The sequence below is a fragment of the Biomphalaria glabrata genome, chromosome 18 (assembly GCF_947242115.1).
Source record: "Biomphalaria glabrata chromosome 18, xgBioGlab47.1, whole genome shotgun sequence".
In the NCBI taxonomy this organism is placed as follows: domain Eukaryota; kingdom Metazoa; phylum Mollusca; class Gastropoda; family Planorbidae; genus Biomphalaria; species Biomphalaria glabrata.
Genome location: NC_074728.1, coordinates 22,268,369 through 22,289,041, shown reverse-complemented (window position 1 = coordinate 22,289,041; position 20,673 = coordinate 22,268,369). Strand labels below are relative to the sequence as shown.

General features: G+C 36.0%; 2 protein-coding genes across 5 annotated transcripts in view; both read left to right on the top strand.

Moving 5' to 3' along the window:
* Positions 1-20,673, top strand: part of LOC106060304 (uncharacterized) — a 60,048-nt gene that overhangs the window by 20,607 nt on the left and 18,768 nt on the right. For 3 of the 4 annotated variants that reach the window (XM_056017205.1, XM_056017204.1, XM_056017207.1), the window contains 5 exons: positions 970-1,136; positions 14,495-14,655; positions 15,913-16,008; positions 17,071-17,269; positions 19,028-19,112. In XM_056017205.1, the coding sequence (XP_055873180.1) occupies positions 970-1,136; positions 14,495-14,655; positions 15,913-16,008; positions 17,071-17,269; positions 19,028-19,112 (708 nt within the window). The remainder of the gene's footprint in view (positions 1-969; positions 1,137-14,494; positions 14,656-15,912; positions 16,009-17,070; positions 17,270-19,027; positions 19,113-20,673) is intronic. The other variant, XM_056017206.1, reaches the window with a different exon arrangement.
* LOC129923941 (uncharacterized) lies at positions 3,434-6,401 on the top strand. Its single transcript, XM_056017208.1, has 2 exons — positions 3,434-4,567; positions 4,719-6,401. The coding sequence occupies exons 1-2, from the start codon at positions 3,643-3,645 to the stop codon at positions 5,657-5,659; spliced, it is 1,866 nt and encodes a 621-aa protein (XP_055873183.1). The 5' UTR covers positions 3,434-3,642; the 3' UTR covers positions 5,660-6,401.

Here is a 20,673-nt window from a genome sequence, read left to right as displayed (position 1 = left end):
TTAGCGCAGGGGTTCTCAACCTGTGGGTCGCGACCTGTCAATGATCGTTGAATGGTGTAATACTGGGTTCTTACTTCCTGAAGTACTCTAGACACGTGACAAGACAAACACTATACGACTGACTCAAGTCCGTTCAGCAGACAACATGAAGTTTATTTTACTATAATAATAATATACTGCACTCCTTGTTAGTGCTACAAGTCAAGAAATAATAATCCTATCCGCATAACAGCGGTATCAAAAGTATCCAATACGTTAACAACAAATCACGTCCGCATCTCAGCGGGCAACACTGTGTAGAAATATAGATTAACTAATACATGTCTCAAAAGACCACTGGCAACAACTGCCCACAAGTTACTTTCTAACTGAAAATTACTACAGACTTTTCTAAGTCGCTACTGTCCATCCCGGACTAAAATATACTTGACCACTCGGTCCAAAGAATAACACTTGACTTCTAACTTGACTTCACTTGTCTGCTTTACTTGACTGACTGACCTCTAAGTCTAACTTTATTCATTCTACTTCCTGTTTCCTACATCAGGAATTCCACGTGTCCTTTAAACTCTTAACATGACGTGAACTTTAGATCATGCAATGTCAACTAAGACTGTGACACGACCCCTTTGGGGGCCGATTGACGATTTGCCAGGGGTCGCCTAAAACCATCGAAAATATGGATTGTTTTTGTCTATTCTTCTATTGCTGTGCGTGTGAAATTGGGGGGGGGGGGTCGCGCAAAGTGAGGAATTGCAAAGCCTACCTGGTTAACGCGGTAAACGAGGGTGCCATGTGGCCAGCACAACGACAAAACACCCTTTACTAATGTCTGGTGCCCGTTAGAGCTGGGTAAACTCTGAGGCGCCCTGAAGATAATGAATTTTAAAATCCCAGTCACCAAGATTCAAACCCAGGACCTTCTAGTATTTAATGGAAACATTACACCGGACACTTTGTTTTTCTCAGACATGGCACCTCCAGTGGAGAGCTACGGCCGAGAGTTTATCACCCTCCCCATGAGCGTTAGCAGGCTGGCCCGCTACATGGCCCTGGCCTCTGAGTCCTTCACAACAGTCAATGTTTCCTCAACCACAACGATAACTCTATTAGAAAACGCTGGAGATTTTAACTACGTAAGTAGACTTATGACCCAACGTAGACAGTGAGTTCTTCTATACGGTCGATGCAGGGGGTCATCTGCTTCCTCGACCTGCCCTCTCCGGCAAAAAAAAAAAAAAATTAAAAATTCGATGTTTCTATGGCTTCGACCTAACGTGACTTCCCATTCTATGTCATACAGTTCTCCGCGTCATTCAAGTAGAACCTGATTAGCTGAAGAGCTATAATTTGTTATGTCATCTGTTAGTGTGTAGAGGGAGGTACCACTGTGGCTTTTGGAAGATTTTTGTTCTCGCTCCTTTCATTTCTGCTGCAAATACCCAACGCTGCCTTTTACCTACTGTAACGATCATTTGCAATCGATGTCTTGATGTCACGATGAGATTGAGTTGATAAGGCAATGCCCTTCTGATGTTATAATTTAGTGTAGATTTCTATTATAAACAACAAGCCGTTTTGTTACCCCGCGGCCCGAGGGTCTTAATTTATCACTTTCGATATAATCATAATATAATAATAATATAATAATTCTAAACAATTAAACGAAATAATATTTTTATAAGAAAAGTGAATGTAAAAATAGTATGAATGAAGGTATCAAACCCTGCCCGCTCCCATCCCCTGTCGTCCTGCGGGAGGTTTGGACAAGGAAGTAAGTATCTTCAACTCTGAAGGAACATCCGAAACATGTAAAACAAACAAACAAACCAATCAAGTTATTTCTCCAACCAATTAGATACTTTTCTGTCACGCGTTACATGCGTGATCAGTACGTCATTGGAAAAACCAACCACCTAGAGTTAAATTTCAACCTCGACCTAATTTTAAAAAGATATATATATATATATATATATATATGATGTATGTGTGATTATGCATAGGGTAGGGTTTACTGGGCGTTAGGGTAAGAGTTTGGAAAAAAATAGCCCCTACCCCCACTCCCACTCCAAAGTTCTGGAAGTGCAAGCGATTGGTGCCCTATGCCTTTCCACGAGGCAAAGAGAACAGCGCCGGCAGAAGAAAAGCGTCAGAGAAAAAAAGCAAGGCCCACGACACTAGCTCCAGCTGGAATAACCTGCCCAGTGTGCAGCCGAACATTCCGGGCTCACATAGGTCTCACCAGCTGTCGCTACCTGGGTTTGGCTGTAGGCGTAGCGGCGTGGGTGCGTCCGTGTGTTGTAGGTACCCCTTCTGGTACGGCTATAATGCTCCTCTTAGCGATGTACTTTATTAGACGCACTAGATTTGCAAGTGCGCAACATTACTAGTATACTAAGGTCTCCAACGACAACATTTAGAATTACTGATGAACACACCGATAGCAGACGTAAAGTTTATTATATATAGGATAAATTACAGAAAATACTGGCGACTTCAGCCGTCACAAAATATACACCAATAAATACTGGCTGTTCATGCCATGTGGAATAAGTGATCACATCAATGAAATGTTCAAAATATAAGTCCGAAGAAAACTCTCAAGTTAACATTAAATCAAATTCATTAAGGTACATATTACAGACAGAGAAAATCGTACATCCACTCTCTGCTGGAGTTCTTCACTAACTAACTTTGACCCTTATTTCAGAGTCCTTTAAGGGGAGGATTACCTTTGGAAATCTAAATTTTGGACCAAAAAATCGATTTTTAGATTTAAACATATTTAGATAGCTTATCCATTTATTTACTTGATAAGTACTTTAATTTTTTAAAAATAATGCTTTAAAACATCTTTTTTTACATTTTTCGGGTGTATATTAATGACGATTTTATAAGAAAATGCAAAAATTCTCCATAGTTACAGGTTTAATAATTTTTGTGCATTGAAAATAAAATAGTCATATTTGGTATCAATTTGTTCAGCGTCCAAAGGTCTTTTAAGATTTGGCATCACTTCCTAATCTTTTATTAGCACATTTTCGCTATATTTAGAAACTTACGTACTCTTTTTGATTAGTTTTGGTGTAAATATAGACCCGCTTATAAATGCTGCGTTCTGATTGGTCTATTCTTAGGATACCCTAGCGACCTTGTGTACGTCAGGTTATCGAGAATAAATGGCTGAACTGCCTACATACAGCGTGTTGAAATTATCGTATGTGAAAAACTAACATTTACTTTCTAAACAGTTTTAGTATCTTAAAATAAACGTTTTATATGTTCTGTGATTGCTTTTCTTACATCTTGTAAGTAGAATTATCAACATTTTACAGTTGACTGAGTTGTAGATCTAATACTATAACTAGTCAGACTAGTCTCTCTGGCGACTCTGCTGGATTGCCTGGATATATTATCATATATCATAATATCTAGATTCTATATATATATATAAAATATATAATCTAGATCTATATTGATCATTTTCTAGAGCTTAGACTTCTACGATTGTGACTTATTCAGTGATTGTCTTCAAGTTCATTCTTATTTGAGCTTGACTAGATCTAAGTCTTATCCATAATTATCATCACATCTACTATCATCTAGCTCTACACATTCTAGATTCTAGCTCTAGTGCTAGCCATGGGAAGATTAAAAAAAAGAAGTAAACAACTACTAGAGGCTCGCAAGATTGCCAAGATGAAGAACACTGTTCGAAAAGATCATGAACTAGATCTAGACAAAGTAACACCAGCTCCTTCAACTCCAACTAACTCGTCAGTGTTGTTGTCTATGCAAACAAGTTCCAAAAAAAAAACTGTTGATATTCCTGCTATGGACATTGGAAGTTCTAGCTCTCTATTTAATGATCAGTCAGCTAAACAAGCATATAGAACAATCATTGACATTAGTCAAATTGAAAAATTGCTTTCACCTCTTCTGTGTCCTTATTGTAATGCTGATGGTCTAACTTTGCATTCAGATGACAACAGTCGTTTCGGACTTGTATTAAAACTGAAACTTTACTGCGATAATTGTGGCACTGTGGTGAATGATGTTTTTACATCTGAACGCTCACTCAATGATAAAAAATTTTCCATCAACACATCTGACGTTGTTGCCTCCTCATTGTGTGGAATAGGACCATTAACGTTCAACAATTTTTGTGAACATTTAGACCTACCGGGTCTATCAGCCAAAAATTTCTACAACAGGACAAAGTCTATTTATAAGGATGCTGAAGATGTTCGTCAGGCTTTGCATAGTAAAACTATTGGACTTGTAAGAAAGGAACATGCAAAAAATAGCAATTCAGCTCTAAGTGATGATGACATTTTGGACATTGCCGTTTCATTTGATGGTACTTGGATGACCAGAGGACACAAATCAATGATAGGTGTTAGCTGTGTCATAGATGTATTGACAGGCTATGTCATTGATTTTGAAGTACTATCTAGCTTTTGCCAAACTTGTAGCACAACTGGCACTAGACTAAAAGCACAATCTCCTGCACTCTACAAAGAATGGTTTGAATCTCACAAACCTGATTGTGATATCAACTATACAGGTGAGATATTTTTCTATTGTTTTAAAACCTTTTACAGTAATTAAAATCTAGATTCATTTTTATACTGACATGTTTTTTTTAAAATTATTTAAAAACAGCATACAAAACAGTTTATTGTCTTTCCATTAACTTTTTGTTTTATATTTTTCAGGATCGTCTGGAATGATGGAAACACATGCGGCCGAGATCTTGTGGAGGAGATCCATTGAGAAGTTCAAATTGCGCTACACCACTATGTTGTCAGATGGTGATTCTAAAGCCTTTAATAAAGTCTGTGAAATAAAACCCTATGGAGATGTACCTATAACAAAAGAAGAGTGTGTCAACCATGTGGGGAAAAGGATGGGCACTGCACTCCGTAATTTGGTTACAGATTGTAGCAAGAAAGGAATTTCACTTGGAGGTAATGGTGTAGGAAAACTTACACAACAAACAATCAAAAAACTGTCCAAGTATTACACCAGAGCGATACGGAAACACAATGATGCTAAGCAAATGAGAAATGCTATACTTGCGAGCATGTATCACAATTTTTCGACCGATAAGAGGCCGATGCATCATCTGTGTCCTTCAGGTGCAGATTCTTGGTGTTTTTATAAGTCTTGTGAGGCAAAAAATGTAAAGCCTGGTAAACACAGTCTCCATATACATACGCCTCTCAATTATGACTTACTAGCAGAACATCTGAAACCTATATACAAAAGATTGTCAGAGCCTCAACTTCTACAACGATGTTTGCTTGGCTCAACTCAAAATGCGAATGAGTCTTTTCATTCATGTATTTGGAATATTTGCAGCAAATCAAGATTTTCTTCACTAAAAAAAGTTAACTTTTCTGTTTTAGCTGCAGTAGGACAATTCAATTTTGGCTTTTCTTTTGGTAGTGAAATAAAAAGTTTTTTCAACTGCCAGGTAAGCCAAAGCAGCCAGCGACTTGGATTATTGAGACTTAAGAAACGCTTGAAAAATGCAGCTTATAAAAAACAACAAGTTGTAAAAAGAAGACTGTTATTAAGAAAGGAGGCTAAGGCACGTAAAGAATTGCAGTTTATTGAAGCTGAAGGAGTTTCATATTCATCTGGACATTTTTAAATCTTTTATGTAAGTTCTCAATTTTTGCTTTTTTTTTCTCATTTCTGTTTTTTCTTAATTAGTCTTCTTAAAAGTCTTATAACTTAAGAACTAGTTGGTTTAATGATGTGAAATTTTGAATAACACTAGTTTACATGCTGTTCTTCAACTTACAAGTGTTATATATTCAAATATAGTTAGTTAACTTAGTTTTACAAACATCATTTTATTTAAAATCAGTTTTTCTCAAAATGGCCGTTTTCCAAAAATGCATTCACTAAAATTTATAAATCTTTAGAACCATTAAAGATATTTACATGAAATTTGAAACACTTATAGATCTATTGTAATACTTTCATGTGACATCTTGATTTTTTAAATATATTGTTTGGTTTTCATTTTCTATTGACATGAATGTAAAAAATATATATTTTTCTTTAAAAAAATGAATGATCAACTTTACTCTTATATGTTAAAAACAAATATTAAATTATAATAAATTTTGAGATGTCACTTTATTCTTTGTTGTTTTCTTTTTCAAATGAAAAAGATTTGACTCATATTTGTCTATTAGTTAAAGAGAAATAGCATTTTAAAAATCATATACAAAAAACAAGATGGCGGCCGTTTCCATGGCAACCACAAAAGTCAAACACATTTTTTCTATGTTTTTAAAATCAGGATGAGTTACTGTATCAACCATACAAGTTTGATAAATTTCTGATAAATATTAACGAAAATAGATTTTTTAGGTGTACCTCCCCTTAACTTATTCACATAACCTCGTGCTTGCCCGCACGGAATATTGCAATAGGTGACTGAGTGTCACTTCATGTCACAGAGGTTCTAAAACTGGACTGTGACATACGCCCCACACTCCAAAAAGATTTTTGACCAAAAATCTTTGACAAATATATTTTACATTAATATGACTGTACAAATATATATGAGCTTGGTCCAATATTCTATCAAGTGCTGTAAGTTCACTCCAATTGCTCATATCATCTTATATAATCTTAGTAATTATGTATAACATCATATAAATTACTGAGTCCAAAAAAATCATTTATATACTTAATTCACTGAAAGCAAAATCACTAAAATATCACACTAATTGTAATGAAAAGTACCTCCATCAAGTGTTAACAAACTTTATGCATACATTTGTACTGAAAAAAAGAATTTTGTACAAACAATCACATGCTAATCAATATAAAAAGGAAAAAATATACAAGTTATTCCACATCCAATGTTTTACTATAATTGTAGATGCACAACATTATCAATGTGTATCATTTGACACACTGAGTAAATTTACTCAAAATGATTACAGAAAAAATTTCATATTTATTTACAACTGTGATGTGCTGTGTCAAAATATTATTCTAAGTTTTGCCATCATCAAGAAAAATAAAATAAAAAAAAAATTTTCAGATACATGTCAATCCAGTTCAAGGTTGACCTTGCATAAGACTACTATAAATAGTCTGAGTGTAGTATTGAAGTACAATAGTAAACAAATTTCCATGTTTATAAACATTCATTGTAGTATTCAGGTGTGTAAAAAATTTTAAATATTTACATCTGTGAGTTGTTATGAAAAAAAAATTCAGGTCAACAGTTCAAGTAGTTCACTGTTGTTTACATCTCATTGTTTACATTGCTGTGCACAATCAGTAATGAAATACAATATATACACACAAAATAAACACATCTGGCATTTGTCATATTACAAGTTGACAATAAAATACAATGAGCAAATAGATGATCTGTTATTGATCATAAGCATAAATGTCATCATGACCCAAAAGAAAAGTGTAACAATAAAGTGTCATGACTTATTTGAAAAATGTGTAGAATGTTAATTTGACTTAGTTGACTGCTACTACTTGTTTCTAAGTGCTTTGTACTGGTTATTTATTCTATCAGAATGTCCTGGCTGATGTGTTTGATGTCATTATTTTCACTTGCTTCATTTTCATGTATTATGTATCTGGATAAAAAGTCAGCTATTACATTTTCATGTCCTGGAATGCTTTCTAAATCAAATTTGTAATCTGAGAGAATGAGTGTCCATCTGTTTATCCTGTCATTTTTTAGATCTTTTCTTTTTAGTGCCAGTAATGGTTTATGATCACACTTGATGCTAAAAAATCTACCTAACAAGTAATTCTTGAGTTTTACAACTGACCATACAATGGCTAATAATTCTTTCTCAATCACTGAGTATTTTCTTTCTGTTTCAGACAGTGTTCTACTGATGTGTACTATTGGCTTAAAAAATGACTCTCTTTGCTGTAGTAAGCATGCCCCAATACCAGTGTTGGAGGCATCAGTGTATAGTGATAGTGTTGATGTTGTGTCAATACTGGCTAATTCTAGTTTCTCATTAAATTTATCTTTTAAGTTGCTTAATGCTAGTCTACTTTTTTCATCTATACAAATTGTGTTTCCATGCTTCTTTTTAGTAAATTCAACAAGGGGCTCAATTATCTGTGCATAATTTGGAATAAACTTTCTATAAAAGTTGCAAAGTCCTAATAATGATCTCATGTCTTTCTTAGTCCTAGGTTCTTTTATGTTTTTAATCTTTGTTAGGTTTGTTTCAGTGGGTGTAATTTTGTCATTGGTAATGCAATATCCTAAGAATTGGATTTCAGGCTTAGCTAGGTTTAATTTCTTGGGGGCTAATGTCATGTTGTGTGTTCTTAGTCTTGAAAATATTTGCTCTAGTACATGAATGTGTTCCTGTTGTGAGTTGGTGAAAACACAAATGTCATCTACATAAGACAATACATTATTTATGCCTTCTAATAATTTTGACATGCATTTCTGAAATGTGGCTGTACTATTTATTAAGCCGAATGGCATGACATTCCAGACATAGATACCTTCTAGGCCTGGCATAGTGCATTTGAATGCTGTATATTCCTTAGAGTCAGGGTCCATTTTAATCTGCCAGAAGCCTCTGTTTAAGTCCATTGTTGTGAATAGGGATGATTTGCTTAAAGTTGTAATTATGCTGTCAGTGTCTGGTAGGGGTTCTGGGTCTATGACTGTGCATTTATTTATTTCTCTAAAGTCACAGCAGATTCTTACTCCACTGTCTTTCTTTTTTACAATGACCATGGGTGATGCATATTTACATGTTTCTGATCTCTCTATCTTCCCATCTTTAATTAAGTTGGTCATTTCTGTTCTAACTAAGTCCTCATATGCTTTGGGGATACTATAGGCTTTTGTCTTAGTTGGTAGTGCTTTGTTGAGTTTTATTGTGTGTTCTATCAGATTGGTACATCCTAGCTTTTGTGTAATTACATCACTATATTTAACTGTCAAATTCTGTAACATATCATTTTCAATGTTTGGACTACTGTTGTGTGTGGTGTTTATGGTGCTTACTATATGTTCTTGTATATTGTGTTTGGTTTCTACATCAGGTTCAATTATATCTGTGTCAGTTATTTGTCTCTTATCCAATTTTACAAGTTTGTCAATATTGAGTTTGCATTCTCTACCATCTTTATCAATGATGTACACTTTGTTATTAATTCTCTCTATAACTTTAAATGGTCCCTCATTCTTATCTTTACAGTGTTTGTTTTCTATCTTAACAAAAACTTGGTCACCTACATTTAGTGTTCTTAGTTTTCTATTTCTGTTTTTTATTTTCCTATGCCTTTCTAGATTTTTGTCCATGTTTATCTCTGCTAGTTTTATTCCTTGTCTAAGCTGTTGTTTGGTCTGAATTATCCAAGGATGGTACTGTTCTATGTTTTCTAAGTCTAACATGTTGTCAGCCCATAACTCTAACGGTCCTTTAGGTTTTCTGTTAAATACAAGCTCATAGGGGCTGAATTTGGTGGTTTCATGGATGCTAGTGTTGTAGGCAAATATAGCATAACTAAGAGTCTGGTCCCAGGTGCTCATTGAGTCTCTTTCTAGCTTATATATCATCTGTTTTACAGTTCTGTTCCATTTTTCTATGACTCCATTTCCCTGTGGTGAGTAGATAGTGCTATGGACTAGGCGGATGTTAGTCATTTCTGCAAATGCTTGGTTAAGGTGGGACTTAAAGTTTGATGCATTGTCTGACAGTAACTTATTGGGGAATCCAAATTTTAGAAAAAGTGTTTTTAAGCAATTACATATGTCAATAGCCTTTATATCTTTTAGAGGAAATGCCTCTGCCCATCTAGTGGACATGTCAATGATACCCAAAATATATTTATTCCCTTTACTGCTGGTAGTTATGGGTCCCATTATGTCCATGGCAATTTTGTCCCAGAAATAGTGAGATTTATCTGATTTCTCTAATGGGGCTCTAGTTACTGTTTTTTGTTTGGCACATTCTGTGCAACTGTTTACATAGTTCTTAATGTCCTTTCCCATCTTTGGCCAGAAGAATTTGTTGGCTATCTTAGCATATACCTTTTTTTTTCCTAAGTGTCCTGCTGTGGGGTCATCATGTGCCATATTTAATATTTTAGCTCTTAAAGTTTTAGGGATCAGGATTTGAAGTCTGGTACAGTTTTCTTTCCTGTTATATCTAATGGCTAAGTTGTTAATTTCTATGTGGTGGTTATTTAAATTTATCTTGTTATAATCTTTGCTTAAGAGGTCTTGTATTGTGGTGTCATTTTTCTGCATAGCTATTAGTTCCTCCCTAGTTATGCCTATTTCATTGAGTAATACAGTGGGGCATTCTATTTCTGGTGTTATTTTTTTATGTGATCTGGTTTGAGCTAATAGTGCCTCATGTTTAAATAGGGAATATTTTTGTCTATCTTCCGCCCATTGCATAACTTCTTCTAGTGTTGGATCTTTTACACCATCTACATTGCCTATTATTAGATCTTGTGCTGGGGTGTCCATGACTATGGCTTCTAGTTCTCCTGTAATCCAGGGTGATTCTATTAGGACTTTAGCGGTCTTGCAAATATCGAATTTTTGTATATTTGCATAGGTCACTTTTACTGTATCTTCTAGATACTGTCCTGGTTCGACTAAAGAGGCTTTAACTATTATTGCCGTGGCTCCACTGTCGCGAATTGATCCTACTTCTTTAGAATTAACATAGGATGGAAAGACTTTTATTTTGGACTTATTTGATTGCATGTAGGCTACATTTTCCTCTCTATGGGTGTTGGTGTTATTGCCACTGTTGTTTCTATTGTTTCCTCTATTGTAGTTGTTTGGGTGGTTGTTTGTGTGGTAGTTATATTGGTCCCTTCTAGATTGCCTGTTGTTTCTATTATAGTTATTGTGTTGGTAACTGTTTGCAAAATTTCTTCTTTCATTGGGACTTGCGCTCTGGTGTAGTCTGTATGGTCTATTATTGTAATTATTGTTGTTTTGTTTGTAGCTGTTTGGGTTGTAGAAACTAGTGTAACTTCTGTATCTGTAATTGTTATTGTAGTTTATAGGAGCTTTGCATTGGTTTTTTACGTGACCTTTTCTCCCACAATTGAAACAAGTCTTGGTGTTGGACCATTTGAATTTGTCATTGTTGTTGTTGTTGAATGTTGTTGCTGTGGCTACTAGTTGGTGTAGGTCTCTTTTGTCAATCGTGTGTCCAGGGTGACTGTCTTTAAATAGATTTAGATTCGTTATCAGTTCAGTCTCTGTCTTGATCTTCTTTTCTTTAAGGAAAGTAAATACTAAGTCTGTCACGTTGTTGAGGACATTGTCAATAAGTAGCATGTCTAGGATTTGTGTCGGGTCCTTGATGTCACATTTTGCTAGCTCTAACCATTTTATCATGTTAGTCCTCATGTCGAATATTATTCTGTTGAAGTCCCCATCTTTTTTCAATTTAGTGTCCCTGAATAGTTTACGATAGAAATCTGAATTTTTTCCAAAGTGTTCTAATAATCTGGTCTTTACTGCTGCATAGTCTTTCTTTTGGTCTACAGTTAAAGTGGAAATGATGTTGAGGGGTTCTCCGGACAAATTTGCTAGTAGGTGTTTGGCCATGTCCTCATTGTTAAGACTATAGGTTGAGGCTATATGCTCAAATTGGACTAAATAGTTTTCAAGTGTTTCATCTTTTGAATTATATTTATGGAATTTGGAGATGAATGGCTTTGTTGTAGACTGTTGGGTATTAATGTTGGGATTTGTTTTGGCAGCTTCTAGTTTAGCTAACTCTACTTTGTCTTGGCTTTCTCTTTGTTTAGTTTCTAGTTCTTTTAATGTTTTCTGATGAGCTCTTTCAGCAGCTCTTTCTTCCCTATCTTTATCCTTTTCAGCCCTATCACTAATTTGTTTCTTTTCTTCCCTTTCCTCCCTTTCTTTCCTTTCTATTCTATCTTTTTCTTCCCTTTCTTTCTTTTCTATTCTATCTTTTTCTTTTTCAGCCCTATCTCTTTCCTCCCTTTCTTTCTTTTCAGCCTTTTCTAATTCTTTTTTGATAAATTCCTTTTTCTCATCCCCTTCTAGTTCCATGACTTTCACTAGCTCTAAAATTTTGTCATAGGAAGACATGTTTAATGCTTTGTGTAGTTAATTAAGTGAGAAAAGAAAAAATGTACTGTGTTGTCAATACAGTGTGTGTCAATTATTTAACATGTGTATATTACACAATAATATAAAAAATTCAATCAATGGTTACAATGTAATGAAAGAATGTAGTGATAATTGTCCAATGTATAGATCTAGATCAAAATTTACTCAGTTACTCAATTATAAACTATTCAAATTCAATAGTCATAAATTTCAACATATGTTATACATGTGTGCTGTTGTGCCAAAGTAAAATAGTAAAAAAATGTAAATTAGTAAGAGAAAGAAAAATATATGTACAGTATAAGTAAAAAGGACAAACACAGAAACAATATAGAGAACAGCACAGTCTGCTTTTAAAGAAATTAATAAAAAGTAGAAATGTGACAGGAGAAATACAGATATATGGCTACAGGACTTTTAAACAAACAACAATATAGATACAGATTAAGTACACTGACAGAAATACAAACAAGACTCAACAGCTAAATAAATATTTTCCCACTATATTCTATGACCTCCGTACCAACAAGGAGAGCCTCAAACGCATTGGGCCTTATAGAGGTCAAAGAACAAATAGGATAGACCCTAATAGATCCTATTGTTATGATAGTTCATAAGATAGTCCCTCTCCAGCCACCCTTAAAAAACACTTAGAAAAATGAAATCAAAATATGGCTCCAAAAATGCCAAGAGTTATCAATTACTAACTCTACTAACAATCAAGTTTAATTACTGCTATATCAAAGCAAAATCCATGTACTTTATAACCATATGCATGTATTTATAATTTGTTAATAATGACTTACAGACTCTTTTCTTGTTGGCTCTTGTAGTTTAATCTCCTCTCTTGTAGCTTGTCCAATGCAAATACAGTTTGGGTGGTTCGCTAATAACCCATGTATAAGTAATCCAATTTAAGAATAATAATCCATGTATAAGTAATCCAATTTAAGAATACACGTCACTATGAGCATTAAAGTGGTAATAGAAAAATAATACAGTTCAATGCCATAAGATGGCTCAAATGCTCAAATTTATAATCAATACCAGATCTGTCAAGTAATCCAAAATAATAATCCACAATGATTAGGAAGATCACAAGTAGGTACGACCATATCAAGGTGCGAGTGTGCCAATGATGAATAGTGGCGAGCACTAGTGATGAAGCGGTGTATCTGTCATTAGTGTCATCAAGCGATGTCTTGAATGGTATGGCTCTTTCTTTCAGACGACATCTGTAGCTCTAGATAGGAATCGAGTCGTCTTCTGTTTCACACCGGACAGGTGTCAGAGGTAGATCTAGGAACAGGGTTGGCGTTGAATGGATCTCAGGATGCAAGTGTTACTTGAATGGATCTTGTGGGCAGGCTGGATTTCGTACTTGTTTAGTTAGACGCCATCTTGAGAAAAAAGTACCGGTCTAAGGTGTAGTCTTGCGCTGTTTACTATAGAGGCGATTGAGATCCTTTTAACACTCCTTTACTGGTCACCAAAGGCCAAATGTCACCTATGTTGTAGGCCCATACTGGCCACCAAATGTCGCTACCTGGGTTTGGCTGTAGGCGTAGCGGCGTGGGTGCGTCCGTGTGTTGTAGGTACCCCTTCTGGTACGGCTATAATGCTCCTCTTAGCGATGTACTTTATTAGACGCACTAGATTTGCAAGTGCGCAACATTACTAGTATACTAAGGTCTCCAACGACAACATTTAGAATTACTGATGAACACACCGATAGCAGACGTAAAGTTTATTATATATAGGATAAATTACAGAAAATACTGGCGACTTCAGCCGTCACAAAATATACACCAATAAATACTGGCTGTTCATGCCATGTGGAATAAGTGATCACATCAATGAAATGTTCAAAATATAAGTCCGAAGAAAACTCTCAAGTTAACATTAAATCAAATTCATTAAGGTACATATTACAGACAGAGAAAATCGTACATCCACTCTCTGCTGGAGTTCTTCACTAACTAACTTTGACCCTTATTTCAGAGTCCTTTAACTTATTCACATAACCTCGTGCTTGCCCGCACGGAATATTGCAATAGGTGACTGAGTGTCACTTCATGTCACAGAGGTTCTAAAACTGGACTGTGACACCAGCCACATGAGGAGGCACATTAAAGCTGGCCGGACTCAGAGTCCGTCCAAAGATCCCGAAATTAAAAATCTCAGTCTTCACCAGGATTCGAACCCGGGACGCCGGTACGAAAGCCAAGCGGCTTTACCGCTCAGCCACCTATTATAATAATTATTATTATCATATTCTTATAATAATTGTATAAAATAATGATGCATCGTATAACAGCGTTGGTTTTCTCTTTAAATGTTTTGGTTCAGATAGTAGTGAACTTTATGCCCACCAAGATCTCTAGCTCAAAGGCAATTCTTCTAGTCCTTGTAGCCTCGTCTCTGTGCAACAAAATTTACCTTAGCGATGTCTCTCCAGCTCTGGTCTACATCGTGCCCGTCAATTTATACTATTTCGATTACATTTTATGGTAAGTTGACATACCGTAAATAAATCATCATTATTTGTGTCTTAAATCTGTCTCAATCGCATTTGCCGGGGATTATGCCATCAAACATGACAATTGAATGAAAATGAAGAAAGAAACATCTCTCTGTATTTTCTTCCTAACTTCTTTAATAATACTTCTTTTAACTTTCACGTAAAATGACTTCTCAATTCAATAACAACTTGACTGGATACTTCATAAATAAAACTTAAAGATACATGAGACTTCACTTAGTATAACTTCAACTTATAAAACTTTAATTAATGGACCCGCTGATATTACTCTACCAAACTATTACTAAGTGAGGACTAAGCGAGGACCCCGTCTAACTGACTTTCCTTAATTTATACCTTTCTTAATCGTACATTCCAGAATCATGGAAACTTCTCCCCTAACTATTTGAGTACCTTTGACCTTCTAGAAGCTGACGTATGCTATTTTTTTCCCTTAACCTCTTTCTTTGATTGGATACTTAAAATTAACTTGTTTACGCTGGACACTTGCACTGGTTTGACCTCGAGCTTCTAGAAACTGGTTGAAATAGGTCACAGACTCGTGACAGTTACAATGTATTGTTAAGGCTTCAGCTCGATGTTGATTCTTTGAAATATAACTAGTGTAGATCTACGTCTGACTGGAAGTAACACTAAATTTTTTTTTTAATTTGTATTACTAAGTCAGATAAGATCTGTCATATTAACAACTTTCATTTACACAGAAAAAAATGTTCACTTTTTTTTGTAAAGAGAAAATACCTACTTAGTATACATATAAGTGAAAAATAACTTAAAACAATAAATAATAAGTAGTTATACATTTTTGCGTCAAATGCTCCAGGAGAACAAACACTCACGCCAATAGTTAAAACAAAAAGTCTTTCATTTTGAGGAAATGTTTTTTTCCTGAGGATCTGAATAAAAGATTGGCCCTTCACAAAACAATTAGATCAATTAGATACTCATTAGAAGACATAGTTAGGCCAGGTTCACGTCTGACTTCGCACTCACTTTCACCTATCCTATAGTCTGCTGGGCCACCACACAAGATCTGTCAACCTTCTTTCTCCATTCCTCTCTGTCATTTGTCTTTGATAGAATTTCATTCTGATGTTCTTTCTGAAAATATTGATAACCTGTCTTTTTACCTGCCTGGGTGGACCACTTCGTGGGGCCGATTTTGAGTTTGTGTTTCCACACAAACTCTCGTCGTTATCTTGTTGTCCTTATATTTAATTTCCAGCGTTCATCCTTCTGATCAATTACAACATAAAGTCATTTTTATAGCGCCCCGCCTTGGCAAACAGTCCATCCTACTGGATAATGAAAACATTACCAAGTAAGGCCACTTCATTTCATCATTTTTTTTGTACTGTTTTCATTCATATTAAGATGACAGCAGTACCGGGTTGATAAGTATGCTAATATGTGGTCCCGCGGAGGTCCTGAAGGCTGAAAAGCTTTGTTTACTGTTACTTTTTAAAGCACCGATAGTTTCTTAGAGGCAACTTAAAAAAAGTAATCCCGACTCTCGTGTGTTAACCCGAGACTTCCATGTAGGCCTAAACACAGATCTTCAACCTCGCAACATGTGGGTAGTCTAGACCACACGTTTGCACTACGTGGCATCAAGCTATAGATCAGGGGGTTTTTCAACCTGTGGGTCGCGACCCCTGGAGGGGTTGATTGACGATTAGTCAGGGGTCGCCTAAGACCATCGAAAATATGGATTGTATTTTGTCTATTCTTCTATTGCTGTGTGTGTGCGGTGGGGGGGGGGTCGAGGCAGAGTTGGGAATTGTAAAAAGGGGTCGCCGAGCTTAAAAGTTTGAGAACCGCTGCTATAGATCTTCACTGCCCACAGATTGCGACATCACATATCGATGTTGAGGCCTCCTATACCGATCGGCTTCGGTTGACCAGGTCAGAAAGTGTCGTAACTGGCTAAGCCTATTTTTTTAAATTTTTGTTTTTGGCCGTATCTCGGTATGTGAATTTCACTTTCTTCATTCACTAGTGTTTACTCGAGCGTATGATTTCAACTACACTTGTTTTCCCTTTTATCTCCTTCATGACAATAGTACTGTTCTATCAGTGCTATAAATATAATGACGAATTTCCCGGTTACTCGGACAATCGCTTTATCAGACCAGCCGCTTTATCAGAACTACTGATGATCACACTTGTTTTCCCTTTTATCTCCTTCTTGACAATAGTACTGCGTTATTTCCCTTTGTTCTATCAGTGCTATAATTATAATGACGAATTCCCCGGTTTCTCGGACAATCGCTTTATCAGACCAGCCGCTTTATCAGAACTACTGACGGGATGCAACATGTAATATTCACGAAATCTTGCGTGTGGGGGCATTGCGTTATTTCTTGTGCTTATATTTTATCAGCGCCACATGGACTCGTGTCAAGGGAAAGTCTAGTTGGTTGTTTACGTCCATCCCTTTGAACGCCACCCCAACTTGCCAACAAGCCTTCATGACTGCCAACGGTCGCTTCGGCTGCTACATGTACGGTTTCAACATCTCGACTCGTCACACTGGCTTCCTGCTACCCGTAGGCTACATCTCCTCACCGATCAACACTCCTGTGAGTATTTTCGTTAGTGCGGGGAAAAGGTTTGCACACGCTCTTTCTCGACACCCAATTTCGGATCAAGCTGAAATTTCGCACAATCATTTCTTTTACCTGACACCACTAGAAACAATAAACAAGAATTAACCAATTAGGTTATCTCGAACACGGGAAAGAAATTGCACTGGACTGAAGTGGTGTTATACGCTGAAACCCTTTATAGGACGTCGTCTGAGGCTTAGTGAACGCAAACAGGAAATGGAAACAGTAGATAACTAACTATACAGTCTTCCGTAGACTCTTCGCTAGCAGAGTGGTCAACGTGTTGTCTTGGGAAAGCTTTAGCCTACGAGTTCGAATTTAGGTCGTTTAATTTAAAAAAAACATAAAACGATCTCCCAGATACCCCCCTTCTTTCTATCCTACCCATTTCCAACTGGTCCAGCGTATTGAAAAAGCTAAAAGCATGACATTGTGCTGAATAAAAAACAATTGATAAAAATTTCTCTAATCGCGCAGATGTATATATTATCTGCATGGGCATAGCCAGGATTTTTTTCGGGGGACGGGGGTGGGGGGTAGGAATTTTTTTCTCTTCCCCCCGCAAAAAATAAGCATGTGTGAGTGTGTGTACTTAATTAATCTTTATTACATTCTGACCCTTCATTCTTTCGGAAGACGTTAATCGTGCCCTAGAATAGGTTCTTCCTGGACTTAGCGGGAAAAATTGTAGACTCCCCGCCATTGCCAGCAAGGTGGTCTGGGGGAGCGCTGTGAGCTTCCATAGCGCGGGGAGGGGCAGAAACTCTATTTCTGGTATTGAAAGCTGACAAAATGCATAATCTGAGGTATCAACAGTGCGTCACCGTGCTATTAAAAAGTTTTATTTCTAAAACCTTTTGTGCAATTTTTACTGACTTAGATCCTACCGCGTCTTTCGGCGCATTGGGCGGCAAGCTGCTTCCACAAAAATCTGTCACTGGCAATGCCTGAAGCCTCTTCCTACCTGCTCTGTGGGATCGACTCCCGGTTCGGCATAGGATTTCCTTGATTGAGACCCGATCTCTATAACTGACTCCTAAAATCCGTCTTAGCCATCTTTGTTTAGCCACATTTAGTCTTTTTTTTTTATTTCGGCACTTTATTAATGGAGCCCGCCACTACGCTCTTGGAATTAGGTGACTTTAGTTTGTTTTAGATTTTATATCGAAAATAAGTTTTATCGTGAATTTTTTTTTTGGGGGGGGGGGGCTTTAAACTAAAATTCAAAACCCCCTTAGCTTCGCTCATAGAATTTGGTGACTCTAGTTAGCTTTAGATTAAAATTGAAGAGAGAGGTTTTCAACCTCAAAACTCTCTGTATCGGGGTATTTAAACTCAAAACCATCAGGAGAGGTTTAAACGATGAAGGGGGGCTTAAACTCAAAAACCCCTTTGGCTACGCTCATAGATTTTTGAGTGTGTAATTTGCTTTTTTTTTGTTTTTTTTTTTAGCTAAACTAAATTACGATAAAAATCCAGCCAGATATCCCTTGAAATAGCGCTAAACAAAAACAATCGGTATAAATATTTCTAATCATACAGATTTATTGTTGTTTGTCCATTACAAATTTAATTACATAACTAATTAATACAATTACACTTAGGAAAAGCCTTGTTTTTTTTTTTTTAAACAAAGTATTTTTTTATGTTTTTCTTTTTTTTTTATAAATCTATTTTAAAGTTTTAATAAAGAAAACTGATGTATCAATGAAATTGTTGACCATGTTTTAGTGCCAAGCGTCTATTCCAGTGATTGGCGACTTGGAAGATAATGATTGCGATATGAATATAGATGAAGAATGGATGGACGGCAAAGGTGCACAATTTTATTTATATAACTACAATATAATGGAAAATGAAAATATGAAGCAAAATAATATTAAAATACATAAAAAAAAGCATATATAAGTGAAAAAAGAACATCGTTCACTCGCAGTTATATCAGTACCGTAAGGCAGTAGTGCTTAAACTGTGGTCCGAGTACCCCCAAGGGGTCCGCAATGCTGAGTTAGGGGTCCGCAGATAGATGAGATTTTTATACAATTAAAAATAATTAATTTTAATAATAATCAGCTCGCCTCTGTTTTACTTTCTAAAAAATACATTCTTTGTTTGTAAAATATTTTACATGTTTCGTATGTTTCTTCAGATAATTTACTTCCTAGTCAAAAACTCCCGCAGGACGATCGGGGGATAGGAGTGGGCAGGGTTTGAATCAGGGAGCGTCGATAAGCCCGGACGACAGCCCACGCGCTGGCCGAACAAACAGGCAGCCATCCGAATATTTGAAGACATTCTTCACTTGGGTATTCCTGGGTAGGGTGTGAAAGTCTCGGGCGTGGAGAGAATCAGATTCCAGTCACACACAAATCTGTTCTTATACCGGAGCAGCTTATTGAAGTATCCACGAACGAGAGAGTTAAAAACCAGTTTTGGACCTAGGAAACTATACATTCTGGTTTCAAAAACAGATTTTAGTTTTATATCCTGAAGTTTGGGCTATTGTACAGAAGTTGTTGGCGGCTTTCTCGTCTTTATATTTGGTGGAGCGTGGTAAGCGTTACGGTTATGGTTAGGGTTAGGGCCGTTATGAAAGAAATCGACTAGAAAATGTTGCTATTTACACACATCAAGCCAGACACAAATAATTTTCTAAAATCTCATTAACATCGTCCATCATTATTTTTTAATAATTTTATTTTAAACAAAATTAAAATCTTAATAAACAATCCTTCAACAACAGGATTTAAATAAAAAATGTATAACTTATTATGCGCTTTTTCACTTAGGGGTCCGTGGGCAGGTTTTGACTATATCGAGGGGTCCGCGGGTCAAAAAGTTTGAGTTTGAGAACCTCTGCTTTAAGGTTTATCACCCCCCTTACCTTGGTACTTTTTCCCATATAAAACCAAGTTAAATAGTTAAGACTAATGGATTAACTAACGGGTTAAATTGTTTTGATTCGTTCATATGTTGCCATCGACCAGGAATGATTGTGGCAAAACGTAACTTGGTCCTAGAATAGGAAAGTGGCGAAAACACGTGTAAAAGACTCCACCCATAGAGAACAGAGTTGATATAAGTTGATATAAGTTGATATGAGTTGGGATAAGTTGATATAAGTTGATATAAGTTGGTATAAGTTGATATAGGTTGTTATAAGTTGATATAAGTTGGTATAAGTTGATACAAGTTTATATAAGTTGGTACAAGTTGGTATAAGTTGATTTAAGTTGGTAGAAGTTGGCATAAGTTGATTTAAGTTGATATAAGTCGATATAAGTTGATATAAGTTGATATGAGTTGATTTTAGTTGATATAAGTTGATATAAGTTGGTATAAGTTGATACAAGTTGATATAAGTTGATATAAGTTGG